This window comes from Drosophila mauritiana, chromosome 3R, assembly GCF_004382145.1.
Source record: "Drosophila mauritiana strain mau12 chromosome 3R, ASM438214v1, whole genome shotgun sequence".
NCBI classification, from domain to species: Eukaryota; Metazoa; Arthropoda; class Insecta; order Diptera; family Drosophilidae; genus Drosophila; species Drosophila mauritiana.
In genome coordinates this window covers 27,528,985-27,545,498 of record NC_046670.1, presented here as the reverse complement: position 1 = coordinate 27,545,498, position 16,514 = coordinate 27,528,985, and the positions used below count along the sequence as shown (strand labels likewise).

The 16,514-nt window shown below is 45.6% G+C and overlaps 2 protein-coding genes across 3 annotated transcripts; one reads left to right on the top strand and one right to left on the bottom strand.

The window, feature by feature from the left end:
• The first annotated feature begins 8,748 nt into the window (after positions 1-8,748).
• LOC117145741 (serine protease 7) lies at positions 8,749-9,976 on the top strand. Its single transcript, XM_033311502.1, has 3 exons — positions 8,749-8,809; positions 8,917-9,334; positions 9,397-9,976. Exons 1-3 carry the CDS (start codon positions 8,749-8,751, stop codon positions 9,974-9,976), a joined length of 1,059 nt encoding a protein of 352 aa, XP_033167393.1.
• A 1,943-nt stretch (positions 9,977-11,919) lies between these two features.
• Positions 11,920-13,775, bottom strand: LOC117145554 (heterogeneous nuclear ribonucleoprotein 87F). Of its 2 annotated transcripts, XM_033311256.1 has the most exons (3): positions 12,742-13,775; positions 12,076-12,681; positions 11,920-12,012 (listed from the first exon to the last, which is right to left on the bottom strand). In XM_033311256.1, exons 1-2 carry the CDS (start codon positions 13,590-13,592, stop codon positions 12,111-12,113), a joined length of 1,422 nt encoding a protein of 473 aa, XP_033167147.1. In that variant the 5' UTR covers positions 13,593-13,775; the 3' UTR covers positions 11,920-12,012; positions 12,076-12,110. The 2 variants fall into 2 exon arrangements, with proteins under 2 accessions (XP_033167147.1, XP_033167146.1); XM_033311255.1 differs by having other exon boundaries at positions 11,920-12,681; positions 12,742-13,774.
• Positions 13,776-16,514: the final 2,739 nt, after the last annotated feature.

The window sequence follows — 16,514 nt, the reverse complement described above, 5'->3', positions numbered from 1 at the left end:
TGTTGGCCTGCCCCCTCACACCCCCCACCCCCTTTTGGATCACCATCCCCCCGCCCATGTGTGTGTTATCTTCCTTTTTTGGCCTTTTCACTTATGCAAACGGAACATTTGAAAAATATGTTGGCAGGATAAACAGCAGGGCCACAAAGTGCAGCTGATGCCCCCAGACGAACTGGCCTCTCCAGACTGCTTTCTGCCGCCCTGACGTTTTAATGAGCATGCAACGCTGCAACGTGCCCCTTTCGCACACAGAAAAAAACATTGAGTGGTTTTAGCAGTAAAGAAAATACTTATTGAAATCACTGTTAAAAGAATCGAAAAGTATGCCATTACCAATTAAAGTCAGTGCTCGAATGTTAAGTACCATTTTGCTAAGAAGTGTATCCACTCTTTTCTCTCAGTGTACCACCCCATTTTTCACACCCACTTTTTGCCAGCCAGCATCCTTGTTAAATTCATTAGTAAAACGTTGCACCTTCAGCGCAATTTCCAGTCAGAGATAGAGGGTCCGGAGCACACGTCTGTTTGGCCTGATGTTGCCACACAGTACACACGAAATTAAAACCTACCCCACCACCCATGAGCAGCCCCACCCACTCCCCTTTTGCCACCGAAATATCAGCCACAACAACAGCAACATCCCCACCATGAACGAACAGACAACATGACATGATACCGATACTAAACTGACACTTTGACATGGACTTAACCCTAAAAACGCTTTGTTGGCTTTATTGGTGTCGGTTGCCGTGCGCTCTGACCCCCGCTTCCCCACTCCCCCTTGCTCCTGGAAATTTGGGGGCTAATGTGTGAGCGAGGTATCAAGGTATCCACTTGATTTTTGCACTAATTTACGTGGATTAAGCGCTCGACGTGAGTGTGTGACCTGGGTATTAAGCTTAAATACCTTTTAATTGACAATTTGTGTTTGGCCATTTGATGGCTGATTTTGTTTATTTATTGTGTGTGTGGGCTGGCTCATTAAATGTATTTAAGCCGGAACAGTGAAGAGAAACCCCAATTAATCTTCTGGGTACAACGTACACAATTAACGTATATATAGTATATATTTTATAAGTTTAAGCTCGGACAACCTTTGATTAAACTTCCGCACCCATCTCGCCACTCTATCCAATTAACCTTTGGCCAGAACTTTTCCAATTCTTGGGATTAGTTTCAATCGAAAAAAGCGTACTTCAGCTGCAGGTGAAGCTTGTCCGCCTCATTTGTATGCCACTAAACTGTGTGGAGAAACTTTCTTCGGGCATTAAGAATTGTGTGAAATCAAATTGCCCCTCCTCGGCCTGAAATTCGATCCATCAGCTGCAAGTTGTTCTGTGAAAAGCTGAAAAGTCTCGCCACACAAGCGAAAAGTTGCACAAAAAATTGCTTAAATCAGCGAGTTTTTTTTTCTTTCTACGGTTTATCTCACGGGAGGCGGGGGCGTGGGGGCGTGGCCAGTCAGCCGGTTAAGCCGCCGCACGGTGCAGCATCGTCTAATTGAACTGAACCCAACAGATATTTTCAATTAGCAGCAAAACATTTGTGAGCTAAAAAAGTTTTATTTAATTTTTTCTCCTCCGCTTTTTTTCCTTGCCTTTCCTTGCACCTTGAGCTCAAGGACCTGGGAGTGGAGAACGGGAGGTGAATTCCTGCGGGGCAAACACGTCCTGGCGCCAATAAAAAAAGGCACCTTAGTGCTGAGAACTTTGGCCAGCGGCGGACAAAGTTTTTAATGCCATTAAAGGACGAAAAAACGGCGCTACAAGACGTGAAAACTTTGCCACCGCCTAAAAGGTAAGAAGGAAGAAGGAAATAGCCAACCAGACTGCACGGAAAAAATTCATTATTGTCCTGTCAAATCAAAAAGAAAAAAAAAAAAAATGGTTAAAAAACAAAAATTCTCTTAACTCGTAAACATAACTTAATCCACCAACTAGCTTTTAAAGTAAATTGCAGTTTTATACCTAATTCAATGGAACTTTTTGAATGGTAATTTCTAAAAATGCAAGCCTAATTTAGACAGCGACCATAAACAACGATGATCTTCTTGTTGCCATAAAATGTTCGTAACATTTTTGCAGAAGCCTCTTTATGCAAGTGCGTAAATTGAATTGATAAAAGCGGGCAGCACGAAATGCAAATGCAGTGTGCGGCCGGAAATGACTACAAAATGTTGAAAATCTACAACTTGAGATAAGGCCCGGGAGTTCAAACAAACTAATTCAAAAGTGCGTGTCCTGTGCGATTCCGGATGTGGCACTGTTTCGTCCTGTTTCCGCCTGTGCCGCAAAAGTATGCAACACAAATCAGCGCATAATGGCTGCCATCCAGCCATCCATGTCCACTTCCATGGCCATGGACCACGATGCCCGATCCACTGCCGTATTCATGCCCATGGCCATGGCTGTGTTTGCACTCGACTGCAGGAACAGGAGCGGAAGGATATGCGGTGGCAGGACCTCGACAGACCACGCATTTCAATAATTCTAATTAATTTATTAACGCTTATCAGCGGCGATAAATTTGCCATGGCAGCAGTGTTTGCCCATGTGCCACGATGACCGTCCCCTTGCTGGATTAGGGCTAAAACTCACTGCGAACTCTTTGCGAATGCTTCACTTCTGGGCCACAGGACAACAGTCCTTAGCTGACAAACTGACTGACTGACTGAGGGTATCACTGCCCGTCCACCGCCCCGAAGAAAGCCCTTTGAAAGTGGCACTGAAGATGCACATGGAGCGATAAGTTAGCCCGGCCCAGATTCGCAGCCATAAATGGAATGAAAAACTTGGGAAAACCCAGTCATTGACATCTCTCGTAAATAAGCGGGACTCGCAGGAGTCCCAGGACTAGGCGTTGATTTTAAAATGAGCCCATTGATAAGCCGGAGCTGGCACAGAAGTAAAAGAAAGTGCTGAGGTGGCCAAAAAGCAAGTGGAGCGTGTGTGCGAGAGTCACGGGTTCGACTAACCGATACTCAGCACATGAAACGTATAGACATATTCTCTTATAAGTCTTAAGATAGTTTTTATATAAGATATCTATGAGGTTTCATTTCACATTTGATGTGTTGTTTTAGGACAGAAATATCTAAAATCTCTTAAGAAAAGTAGTAAGCCCATTGCACTGACTTTTTCTAGGGTATCCTAAACCGCTCGTTTGCCTGCTCCTTTTTTATTGTAAGCCTCGAAACGACTTTTGTTTCTGTCGCCCGAGCGACTGAAAGTGTTAAAATTTATTGACACATTTAGATCAAAACTAAAAATTGTCTCCCATTTGCCATGTTCCACTGCGATGTGGCTCATTTGTACGGGCTTCGTCCTTTTCTGCTGAGTCGGCAGATCGCCGTTTGGTTGGTTGGTCCTTTCTTTTACCACTGGCCCCGAAGCCTGATTGTGGCTTGGTGTGTTTTGTTTTAATGCGGGAGTGCCCTGGCCAATCTGCCACGCCCCCGCCCAGTATTCAGATTGCTTAGCCGGCGGCCAGAAGGGAAAATCCGAGAGATATACCTTAATGCATTTTACTCATATTGAAAAGCACTTAAACGGCGGGGGTTGCGAAAATATGAAAATCATAAAAACCTTCGGCGGGGCGGAGCGGAGCGGTGGGTTGAACATTGTCTGAAGGTTGCTTATTTTATTATTATTTTACAGGGAATTATCTCATTTGAGTGGAGTTTGCCCCGCGCCCTGCCTTCCATCCATCCATCCATCTCGATATCCTGCCCGCAGTCTGCTGTGTAATGTGTGCGTAATAACATAATATCCTTAAGATATTTTAATATTGCCTGCCGCTGCATATTGAACTGCGGCGTCGTTCGCATCCAGGACTTTTCCCCCGTTGTCCTGGATCTCGCTCGGTCCTGGCCGCATTTCAACATATTTGGCTTTACTTTGGCTGCCGGCGTGTTTGCTCCTCGCTTTCCTTCCTTCCTTCCTGCGATTTAACAATACCTTTGTGCATCGTAAAATAATTGCCGCAGGGGTTTGTAATCTTCTGGGTTTGGGTGGCTTGCAATTTTCATTTCGGCCAAATTTGGCTTACCATTTTTCGTGATTTCATTTTTTGAAGCAGCTAAAAGGTTTCGCAAACGGCGGCTTACACGAGGGACATATTTATGGATGTTTGGCATACTTGGCAAGTCCTGAAGCCAGAGATTTGAACAACTTCATTAGGGGATTTCCATCGATTGCTTATCGCGAAAAGGTGAGCTTGCTTTAAACATTTTGCAAGAGTGAAATGAAGACTAAAGTTACTCAATGCATTATATGAATTGTTTACAAAATACCATTTATTTGACTTTCATTCAGCACTTTCTTCCTCATGGGCACTGAGCTAGCTCCTGGCGTAATCCCTCTAATTCCCCCATATCATATCCACAACGAATACCCATAAACGTAAGAGTCCTCGTTATCGGCTCCACTTTATGTTATGAGAATTTCTCCTTCACCCCATCAATCCATTATCCGATGTGTTCCTCCTGCCTCAGACTTGTGTGTTTATCAATAATGTGCTCAGCGTTTCTGGTGTTTGGCTCATGATTGTTTTTAATAAGTCGCTGCCCTCTGCCCCCGCCCCCGCCCCCGACCCGACTCTTCACCCCGCTCTCCAGGACCGCTCGACATATGCGGCAACAATTTAACGTTGAGGTCATAAATAAAATCGCTGTCCCCTCGGCGACTTGACTCCATTCAGGGTTTCTTAGTCGAAGTGCGGTGACATTATTATTGGAAGAGAGTCGCCGAGTCGCTGGCAATTTGGGTATATATGGGTATATGAGCATTCGAGTATATGAGTGTGCGGCACTCGAGTTATTGACAAGTTTATGTGCTTAATCCTTCCATAAAGCGCGCCATTAAAATGCCAACAAAAGGTACTTTATATGAAAATTTCCGAACCAGCCCGTGGCGTCCACTTTTATCGTCAGCTCATCGTTCAAATTTCAATGAACGCGCCGAAATTTAAATGATTTTGTACACTTGGAAAAAAGAAGAGTATAGTCCATGGATGATATTAAAATCTAATTAATTCAAAGTAAAACTATATTAAACAAAGCTAGTGAATGTGCAAAAAACTGTGCTATGCCAGTTTTTATACCTTTAACTACTTTGTTCTAGATTTTCTTCAGGTGCACTGTAAGATGTGTATGTGTATCTGTATCTGCGCGAGCCTAAGACAATCGAATGTTGTGGGCGTGTCGAATGGCACACGAAGTCGAGGCAGCTGCCTGGCCCGCCTGGAGCACGGGCACCATCCTAGTGCCCCCCATCCTCCAGTTGGTGCCTGATATGCTCGGGTATTTTTATTGCCCGTGCCCCGCGCTCGCGATTCCGTGCATAATAGTGTAAAACTAGACATATATCTCCCGAGCGGCTATATATTCGCCTGTGGCGAGCTGCTATTTGCAGCGAAACTCACGAATTCGTAATAAAAATGTTTCGCACTGGCAAACGTGTGGCCAGAAGTGAGGATTTTGGGGAGCGAAATTGAAAACGGAATGGTTCCGAGCGGAAGGCGCAAAAAGGCCTCGCAAATGAGAGACAGGCATTAATTTTTGAACATTTTTATTTACCTCCCGAAATGAAGCGGGTGGAGCGGGGAAGGAAGTGCCGACGATTTGGGGGAAACAAGTTGAACTCATTTCACAAGTGTTTACAAAAAATAAATACGAATCTCGCCATGGATGAGTAATGCACTGCTCTTTTATCAGCAGGCAGCTTCATTAGTTTTTGCATAATACATAAATTAGTCAGTACTAGAGATATGTTCCAGCTAACTTCTGAAGTCCAGTCTCCATGTGTGTCGGTTTCACTGGGCGCCAACACCCCATCCCGCATCCAATCAGCTCTCCTCGAAAAAAAAAGCTTGGTTTAGGAAAGAAAAATGATGGAACCTCTTGCAGAGCACATTTAAACGATTTCACATTTCTTAATGATTCTGACAGCTGAATGATCTTTCATTCGGGGTGCCCAAATGTGGTTTTCGTATGCTCCGTTCGCGCCTGTCAGCCCCAATTTGGGATTCTGGAATGCTGAAATTCGGCCGAATTTGTGCCTCAAGTGGCGTCGGTCTTTAGTTAATGTCAGTCAGAGAGCCCAGATGTTGCTTAAGTTCGGTTTGCTTTCTGCATTCTCTTCTGTGGGATTAATTAGGAACGGGCGGGCTCTTTGCCGCCATGTACACTCGCAACAAAGACCTCATCAAAAGGGGCAACCTGATCGGGCTTTTTAATTTTAATTCCACTGCTAATACATCATCGCGAGTCAATGCAAAGGTGGTGCAGTGTGTGTGCAGCGGTTGAGTGGTTCAGTGGCTCAGTGGTGCGGTCGTGCGTGTGTGTGATAAGTCCTGGAAAGCGCCGGACTACACGTTCTAATTTTCACAACAGTTGGTAATGCACACAACCCTCAGGACAGCCCCTATTTTCGCCTTGATTTCCTCACATCCCATAACTATACCTACACTGGGAAAAATGTATGCATCAATATTCTTCTCACATGCGTAAAATGGTTTCTCGTTTTCTTATCATCTGGTAAGGTAAGTGTTCCATAGAGAAATTTTAAATCAAAAATGTGTGTGTATCTCTTAGCTCCAAGTATTTACATAACAGATTTGGATTGTTACGCATTTCATATTTTTATAAAACTTTGAAAACCGCTTAGTGTAGGCTAGTGCGAAAATCAAGTCGAGGCCAAAGTTGCCCCATGCCGCATCCCGAATCCGCGGCAGATCCTGGTGGTGTTATTTCGCTTTCCTTGTTGCCCTTGTTGGTGGTGGCAACGTCAAGGTGAAAGCCGCTTAAGGTGGATGAGGGGATGGGGTGATGGACGGGGACGAGGACGAGGACGAGGCAGGAGTCCATTGTTAGGACTCAACATGTGCGCGATTGGATTAAGTGGCGAACGACGGCGATTCAAGGACAATCAATGGAACAGCACGAGAGTCCTGGGCGTCCTGTTCCCGTGCCTCACCACCTTCTGTCCAAATCGAAGCTAGACCGCGTAACAGAAATCCATTAAGGTGACCGTTTTATTTGCTACATTAGCGGAGGTCGGGGTGGCGACTTAAATGCATGCATTTAGCCATCTGGCTGCATTTCGTACCAGAAACAAGAGTGTTAATTGAGATTTCTTTTTATTGGTGTTCCGTAGTGGGTATTCATGCGGAATGGTCAGGACACACAGATAGTCCCATATCCGAGTTCAAAAGCAAGGCTCTGCATGCAAATACCGAGTGAAAGGATACCTTACAGGATTCGGGCAGCTGCTACTTGGCGCTGAGGAACGCCCACGTGCCGTAGAAATGCCAGGAATGCCGTCCCGGAATTTCCAATCAATTTTAATTGGCACCCCATAGATGGAGGACAGCGAGAAGAAATCCAAAATATTTGTGCATAATTTTAATTAGAACATTTTTCTATTTGCGCAATTTATCTTGTGAGTTCGTTTTGGGACACTTTACTTAGGAACCGGTGGCAGACGTTCAATGGGTGTCAGAGCCAGTGCAATAAATTATTTTAAACGAGCATATCGAAGATGTGTCGCCCTCTAAAATTCAACTCACACATGTGCCGTTGGGTATTCGAAATATTTTTATGGCTAGATCCCTGGATCCCTGCCTGGCCGGGCGTAGGTATCGTCGTAGGGATTTATGTGCAATCGGGGGGCTCGGAAATAGGAGATAAATCTGCTGCCCACTCAAGCGGCCAGCCAATCAAAGTTGCAGCCACTTGAATGCTCGCAGCGGGACACTCTCTCTCTGCTCTCGGAAAACTCATTTAAGTTTTCCTCGGCCAGAGAGATAGGTGAAAAGGATAAGGTCGACTCCAAGGGATTGGGCAACTTTGGTCCGGCTTAATTGCCCAGTGTCCTTGCAGCGAAAGGGGAGGCTTAATTGCCTCAGCCTCTGATTGCGACTCCGATTCTGCCGTTTGACTCCAGTGCTTAATTGCCATTTAGTCCTTTTTAATGGACTCCACTGTACGGGGACACTGGCCCATGTTCATTAATGACCACCACGGCTAGATTTCCGCTCACCTCCTTTCGTAACTTTTGCGAAGCCCTGTCGATACCCAGATAGACTTGCAAATGCCAGCATTTTAATGGCAGCATTTTTGACTTATCTGTCCATCTGGGCATCCTGCATGTCCTGTGTGTCCTTCGTGTCCCTTTGCCCCAAAGGGGCTCTCAGCCCGTTTGTGTTGCATAAATTTAGCCAAATTGTTTTGCTACCGCCCGATAAGACGCCGTCGATGGCATGACAATTAGCCCGAAACTACATTTAAAATATTACTTGTGGTCCTCCGAGTCTGTGGTCCTGTATCCTGTGCCCTCGTCCTTTGCCGGCATTAATTGTTTCTTGGGATCGTCTGTCGAAAGTGCAAACACAATCGGATTGCTGATATCCCGACTATTGACTATTCGTCGAGAATGACAAGTGGTTTATTGTATGTATATATATTGATTTCAGAACTATATTCAAGCGAGTTTTAATTGCCAATGTGCTATATCTTGTATAGCTTTTTTTCTTATCATTATTCATTCGGGACTTTCCAACGGTCTATTTTTTCAATGACAAATCTATGTTTTGCGGTATTTCTCTTGATTAATCTGTAATCATTGACTTGTTGACAAAACAACAGAAATAATCGCACTGAAGTTAGAATCAATTTTATTTAAAGTCAAGGAAGACTGCCAAATTGTGATACATCGTAGTCGAGGCTTACGGAGCTCAGTCGCAAACACAATGAAGGTGATCGCAGCGGTTTTGCTGTGCTTTTTAATTAACCGCACGACCCATGGACAATGTAAGTGCATAAAGCGGAAATTAGTACCCAAATAAGAAGCCAGCTCAATGGAAACTGCATACCGATACTCGATTGAACTCGGTTTTCGTATTTGTGGTTATTTACAGTCCAGAGTTGCCGGAATCCCAACCAGCAGACTGGATATTGCGTGGACATCACCAGGTGTGTGCCACTGTATTCCGTGCTGGCGAAGAGTAATCCTACAGACTCCGAGATCCAGTTCATGCGAGACTCCCGCTGCGGATCTACCAAGAACAATCCGCCATTCGTCTGCTGCACTCAGGATACGGACTACAAGACGACGCTTCCCGATCAATCCATCTGTGGGGGCAACATAGCCCAATACCACATCACTAGAGGCAATGAAACCGTTGTCACGGAATTTGCCTGGATGGTGCTGTTAGAGTACCGTCGTCATGGTGAACAACAATTGGGAACTCACTGCGCGGGATCACTGATCAGTAGCCGATATGTTGTAACAGCGGCTCATTGCCTGTCGAATAACAAGGCCATCTATGGAGACATGTAAACGGTCTTATACTTGTTGCTAGGGTTTTTTTTTTTTTATTAACTATTGCCTCTTTCAGAGTCTCTGTGAGATTGGGCGTGCATAACACTAGTGACATCGTGTATTCCCACAATGCAGAGCGCCTACCGGGCCCTGTGAGAATCGCGGTCGAGGAGATCCACGTACATGAAAGCTTCGGTACACGCCACATGTCGTACGACATTGGTCTGATCCGCTTGGCGAGAGAGGTTGCCTATTCGCCCAGCATACGACCTATTTGCTTGCCCTCGACTGTGGGTGTGCAAAACTGGCCATCCGGTCAGGCGTTCACCGTGGCAGGATGGGGTAGAACTCTCACCAGAGAAAGCAGTCCCGTCAAGATGAAATTGGAGGTAATATACGTGAAGCCTGCCCTGTGTCGTCGCTTGTATGCTTCTAGACCTGCCGTGGATGACTCCCACTTGTGCGTCGAAAGTAGAAGTCAGGGTGATAGCTGCAATGGGGACTCCGGCGGACCACTGATGGCATTCCGCGAGGGCGTTTGGGTCCTTGCGGGCATTATGTCCTTTGGCAACTACTGGTGCTCGGGAAGCTGGCCAGGTGTCTACACAAATGCTCTTTTCTACGAAACGTGGATCACGCAGCATATAAAACCTTAAGTTTATGCTCTCTCCATGCACAAGCATAAATAGATTTTGATAAGGAAAAGTATATGAGAGCTTCCCTTATCAATAAATGTGTTTCTAAATATTTCTGCTTCATAGCAGCAATGCTGATTAATCAAGCATTTAATATATTACACCTTCTGAATGGGTCTTCTTGAATGCCCAGCACTGAGTTGAACATTTTCCGACCTCCCCTTTGGCTCACTTTGGCCCACTTGAGGCAGCTTCTGCCCATGGAGCACTTACATTTAATGAAAAAAGGAGCATTATTATTAAATTATACCCAAGAAGTCCCCTCTCTCACCTCTTCGTTGCCATTCGAGAGCATGACATAAACATAAACTTTGCGCCTTTTGTGTGAGCGAGTCCTGCGGGTGCTCCTTCTATATGTATATACTTATCCTGATCCTGGCCGGCGGCTAGCAGCAACAACAAGAATGGCAACAAACACCTTTAATATTTTCATTATGAAGTCATTCAGCGCGATTATTAACGCGTGACCCCCAAGGCGATGCACAGCATCCAGAACGAACTGTCAAATTCCAGTGCACGGAGAGAAAATGTTTCTATCGATGTAAGGTCGAAACGGGGACCAGAAGAATGCAGTTAACATTAATTTGTTTAATTTCATTTCAAAAGAAGCTGGATGATTGCTTTTGATAACAGCTTGAATATTTGATTTCTTGGTTATTGTGGGAATGACTTAGAAAAGTTTTCTCTGAGTGTGCTCCAGCGCTGAGGTAAATTACAATTTTTGTTTATAAGTGGCAGCCGCTGGGCAAGTGCAGCTGTACCTAATAATCATAATAATTGCGCCATGGGCGTCGACGGCGTCGTCAACTTTTCCAGACGCCAACACCGCCTCCATTTCCCTCCCAGCTCCGGCAACAACAATTGCTTATAAAGTGCGTGTGACACATTAACGGGAAAAGTCCGGCGCGAAAAGCGGGAAAGCCTTGGCAGACAGGGAAAAAAGGCAAATAAAACTCGCGGCCAGTGGGCGAACTTCAAAAGAAATAAAGGAGAGGAGAAAATAAAAGAAAAGTCCTTTAATGCCGTGAATTTTCCGCGGGATTTCTATAAAGTGCAGCGGGGTGTGGGATGGGGAAATTAGATGGGGGGTCACTGCGGTTTCTTCGGCGCAAATTGAAAAAATGTTCGTGCGTAAATTGGCTTTTGGGTCGGGGATGCTCTCCATATCGGCCAGAAATTTAAATGGAAACAGGCGTGGCCAGGTCACCTCACATCCGCTGTGCCTGCCACTTTTTCAAATTGAATTTCGTTTCGAGAGCTCCTGAGAAGGCCAAGCGGAAAGTGAAAGTGGAAAGCAAGGAAAAGCCGGGAAAACCGGCAGCAAATTAAAAAGAAATTAAGCCAATTTGCCTGTACAAGCCAGGATGTGCGGCTCAATTTCAGGAGCCGTGGCCAAAAGTGGCCGCGACTTGTTGTGGCTCGTAAATCTTGGCCCATAAATACCAGGGCCTTCTGCTCCTTTTCGCCTCACTTGCCAAACGTCTTTATTCCGGCGTAAAATTCTTTAATCTTGTTCAATTCAATTAGTTCGAGTTGACTAGTTAATGCCGCTCCAAGTGTCCGCGAATGTCCTTTTTGTCCGCCGGAGGTGAGTTATCTTCCTGCCCCGACTTTGTCACCGAGCATTAACTTTGGCAATTTATGGCCACTCCAAGCGGAATCGCTGGCGTCCTGATGTTTATGGTTATCTGGGGCTGATCAGGACCTAATTAGGGAAATAACCTTTCCTGGTTGCTGGCTCGTGAATAGGAATAAATTGTACATCCAGCCTACAGATGATCTGAAAATAGTTAAACGTATTATTCGTGCTTCCTTTAATGAACATGGGCTTAATAACCAATGATTTATTTATTTCTTTGCCTTATCACAGAATTTAACACAAGCGAAAGAAACAAGCCAATGAATTGCACAATGTGAATTTTGAATACGTTTAAATAGTAAGGCGATTGCAGTCTTGATTTCGAGGACGAAGTTCACGAACATCAGTGGATACAAATCTAATAATAATATAAGAGGCCTATGAAAAGTTTATTGAAAGGTCTCGCCATGCTGAACCCCACCGGTCTAGACTGCCATCAACATCGTATGATCCGATCTAGTTGTCGCCCACGCCTGGATCATGGTCATGATCACTTGGGGCACATGACGATCCTGACAAAGGGGAAGACGCTCTCAAGCCATCGGCTCTGGCGTCCAAATCCTGGCGTGGCGAGGAGACGGGAGTGGAGCTATCATCGCGAGGCTTGGCATTTCCGAAGATCAGAGCAGCCTGTTTGGTTTCAGCCAGAGAGTTTATGGGCGCAGTCACAGTCCTGGGCTTGAGCACTAGCTTGGGCCGATCATCATCATCGCGTACTGCGAATTGATTGCTCGAAGATGGACCTGTTCCACATGATGCCGACTCAGACGCTCCGTGCACAGGACGATTGTTGTCCCCGCCAAAGCTGCTGTGCCCATGGTTATTGTAGCCGCCAGAACTTCCAGAGTTGTTTGGATTGTAGTGTCCACGGCGATCGCGGTTGCGATTCTGCACGAAATTGGTATAGTTGCCGCCTCCATTTACGACCCCGAATCCACCGCCGCCTCCATTTCCATTGAAGTTCCGCTGCGGATTGCCGCCCCTAGCTACTCCAGCACCTCCTCCGCCTGCGCTGTTGTTCATGGATCTGGAAAATGAATATGTAGTCAAGACCATTTGAGTGCTGCATTGGCAATTCATTTCTTACCGGTTGAAGTTGTAAGTGCGATTGCGTTGGAATCCTCCGCTGCCGGTCGATTGCTGGTCCTCGCGGTCATCGAAGTTACGTGGAGCTCCTCCCTGGTAACGATTGCCATTTCCACCTACACCAACACGGCTATTGAAACCACCTCGAATGGTGCGGTTGTAGTTAATGGACGTGGTGCTTTGTGTGGGGCTGCTATTGGACATATGGTGGTTGCTGCTGGTGCTGCGGGGTTCCCTCCTTCTAAACTGGTGGGATCCCACGCTGTCGTCGCGCCGATAGTTGCGCCTCTGGTAGTAGGGACTGTTACCGTTTGTTGGTCCCGTGCTGCCTCCTCTTCCGACGCCACCACCTCTTCCGGCGCCACCACCTCTTTCGTGGCCCACTCCGACTGGAGGAGCTCCGCCAACTCCGCTGGGAGCACCCGGGTTCTGCCGGCGATGGTCGGCTATATCGATACGCAGGGGGGCCGAAAAGTTGTCCAGCTTGATGCGGCCGTTGCAGTTAAGAGCACTCTTCAGCTGTGCCAGAGTCTCGAACTCCACGTAGCCATAGCCCTTGAACTCATCGGTCTCACGGTCCTTGATCAGGCGCACATTCTTCACCTCGAAGTCCGAAAAGATCTTCATTACATCGCCCTGGACGAGACCCTTGGGAAGGTTGCCCACATAAGCGATGAAAGGTGGTTCCGTGGGCACCTGACGCTGCCTATCGCGATCCCTGTCACGATTGCGATAGTTTTGGAAATTACTGCGATTGTCCCGATTATCGCGATTGTCCCGATTATGGTCTCGATAATTGTATGTATTATCACGATTGAACTCTTGGTCCCGCTGGCTGGAGCGATTGGCCATGCTATTAGGTCCTAGTCCCAATCCTACTAAAATATATATACCTAGCCGTAGCCACGCAATCCTCTAACCACGGACACACGGAGTACCAAACGCTGAAAGAAAAAGTCCGGAGCTCGATATTCCAGACGCTGTTGATAAGTCTACGCGAGACAAGGGACTGGAGTCGGAGCTAAAGGGTTCCAAATGATTTCTAACAGCCCGGAGACACTGATTTCAATCCCACTCGATGGAAATGTATAGAATATATGCTGTTCCCTACTAAATTCCCATAAAATAGTTTTTTCTCCTATAGTACAACTTGTGCGAAACAAAATGGAAGAGCTCTGTTTACAGCCAAGCTGGAGTTAAATCTGCTGCATGCTGAGCACAGAGCTCCCAGTTAAGGTAAACCATAAATGATTAATTACGGCGCCAGGCTCCAGACCCATTCCCCTTTTTCGCAAAACATGTGTAAGCAGCAGCTCCATCTTCTCCGCCAGTTTGTGTTTGTTTTATGGATAATGCCAACAAAAGCAGCAACAGCCAGTACATGAAAAAGTCAACAGAAAATAGTGCAGCAGCAGGAGCAGCAATACCAAAGAAGCGCTTTCTGTTTGCCCCGCGAACTCATGACTCATTTTTGTACATTTGTCAAAATGTGTGCCATACATCATTTTAAACAGTGCAGCCTGGGGGAGGGATAAAGGTTGCGCAGAGTGAGGGATCACTGTGTTTTAGCCACAGCCTGGCTTTCATTGAAAGCCCCATCTCGTTCCACTTCCATCTCTCTGTCTCTATTCAGGAAAACCTTGTCCCAGTGCTTCGAAAGACTCAACGCATGGAGTCCAAGATAAATCGCCAGCAACACGGAATTAAAAACTGATGTAGCGATTAATTTATCACTTGCAGGCAGTGCACTCAGAAATGGAATGAGCACTCTTAATACCCTAGCTAATCATAAGGTACTGTTGCTTATTATTCGAAAAGTTCAATAATATGAGTACTTCTATTTTTCCAAACTTCTGTCTTCATTGACATAAAGTTCGTTTTAGGAAGTTCTTAAAATTCTTTTCTTTCATTTCAATAGAATCGCAATTTCAAAAGCAGATTTATTTTAGTGAAATGGATTTATTGATAGGTAATGCCATGCATTTCTCCCAGTGCATCTGGAGGAAGCGTCGCAGCTTCTGGCAATATTTAACTAACAAGTTGCAGAGGAGACGTTCGAATGGTTCTATCCGAATGGAATCGAAGTGCACGGAGTTGGGCAGTAAATAAATTACGAGCGGCAAATAAACGCGCTTCATTGCACCATCGATGGACAGTAGCCCTGCTGGAGAGGTGGAAAATGGGGGGCCGGGAGCCAAAGGGAGATGTATGGACAAACAGAGACAAGCAAACGGAAACGGAAACGCTTTCAGCTGTCGAATTTGTATGAGTGCATGAAAGTGGCCAGTCTCCAGTTCGCTGGGAATCGAGAGCTTTGTTGTAAGCGCTCCATCATTTGATTGTTGCAACTGCGGAGGACTCGGGGACGAGGCTCATCGATCAGAATTAATAAAGATTTGGTCCTCGGTGATTGACTGACTGACCCACCTCGACCAGCTGCGATTGCCATCCCCGCCCATCGAACTTTGGAATAGAGCATTTGTTTCTAATCGGGCAATCCCACTTGAATGGCACAGAAGCGTAAACGATTTTAGTATTACACGACATTAGCGAAATGAAATTGATTTCGAGGCTGCTCCAGAACCCACCACCCACCCAGCATCTCCATCCCCTGCAAGCTCATCATAATGATGTGTGCCGCAAGTATGCAGCGAAAGTGTTTCACTCCATTAGTGCACTTGTAGTACCTCGCATATCATCCGATGATTCGGGGATGTGGCAAGGACCGCTCACTAATCATATTAAGCGAAATTCATACGTCGCCGCATTTATGCGATTTACCCAGGATCCCCGAAAATAACCAAGAACCAGCAGGAAACAGATGGGGGTAGCTTCTAGCCATTGTTGTGACTCGGTCTGGCAACATTTTTCGTTGTCGTTTAAACTAATTGAGTGTTACAAATTTTATGTGCAAAATCTTTAAGCTAAATTGAAATTTGTTTTCCTTTTGCCCCGCTCTCGTACATTTTCCACATATGATGCTCGTACGGTGCCCACTATCCCCGTAAACCCGCATCCGTAAGTGAACCCATTTAATGTTATGTGCTCATTCTTCTGGTTGCTCATATCCGAAAGTGCGCCGAACCATTTTACCATTTTACCATTTTAAAATGCCCGAGTTGAGGTATGTTCGACTGGTTTTTGTCCACGAAAAACAGCCTACGGGGTGGAGTGGCTTGCCTTTGGGGTTTTCCCAGTTTTCCCGGGGTGGGTGAGGCCAAGATACGAGTTGCGAGTAGCGGCGCTTCCCTTTCATTTTCATAATTGAGGTTGAAGTTCGCGATGAAATATTAAGTGTAATGGGCAAACACTTTTTATGTCTGCAGGCCTATGTTGGTTTAAACGTACAATTTATTTGTTTATTCAACTCTCAATGTACATTTTAAAAAGATCATAATGTTCTGATCTGTTTAAATAGATGGATTTAATTTAAGCTTTAAGAAATTATTGAAAACTATACCATTTATTGGCTCTTAGCTTTGCCTATGACACAGTGTTCCCACTCCACTTGGCTCCAATCCCCCGAAATAATGTCAGCTAATTAAACTGCCAACGGAGTGTATTCGCAAAACAATTTACATAATTTACGATGCAAGACAATTGGCAGAGCAAACCGAGAAAGTCGAGGCAAAGGCTTGCAGGCCAATAAACAGAATTGCATATGAAATGCCAGGGATATTCGGAAGTATGAATTGTTCGGGCCAAGATAAGGAAAAAGGAATATTGGCGACATTATGGCCAAGAACAAAGCCCACACAAAGTGTGGGTCTAGAA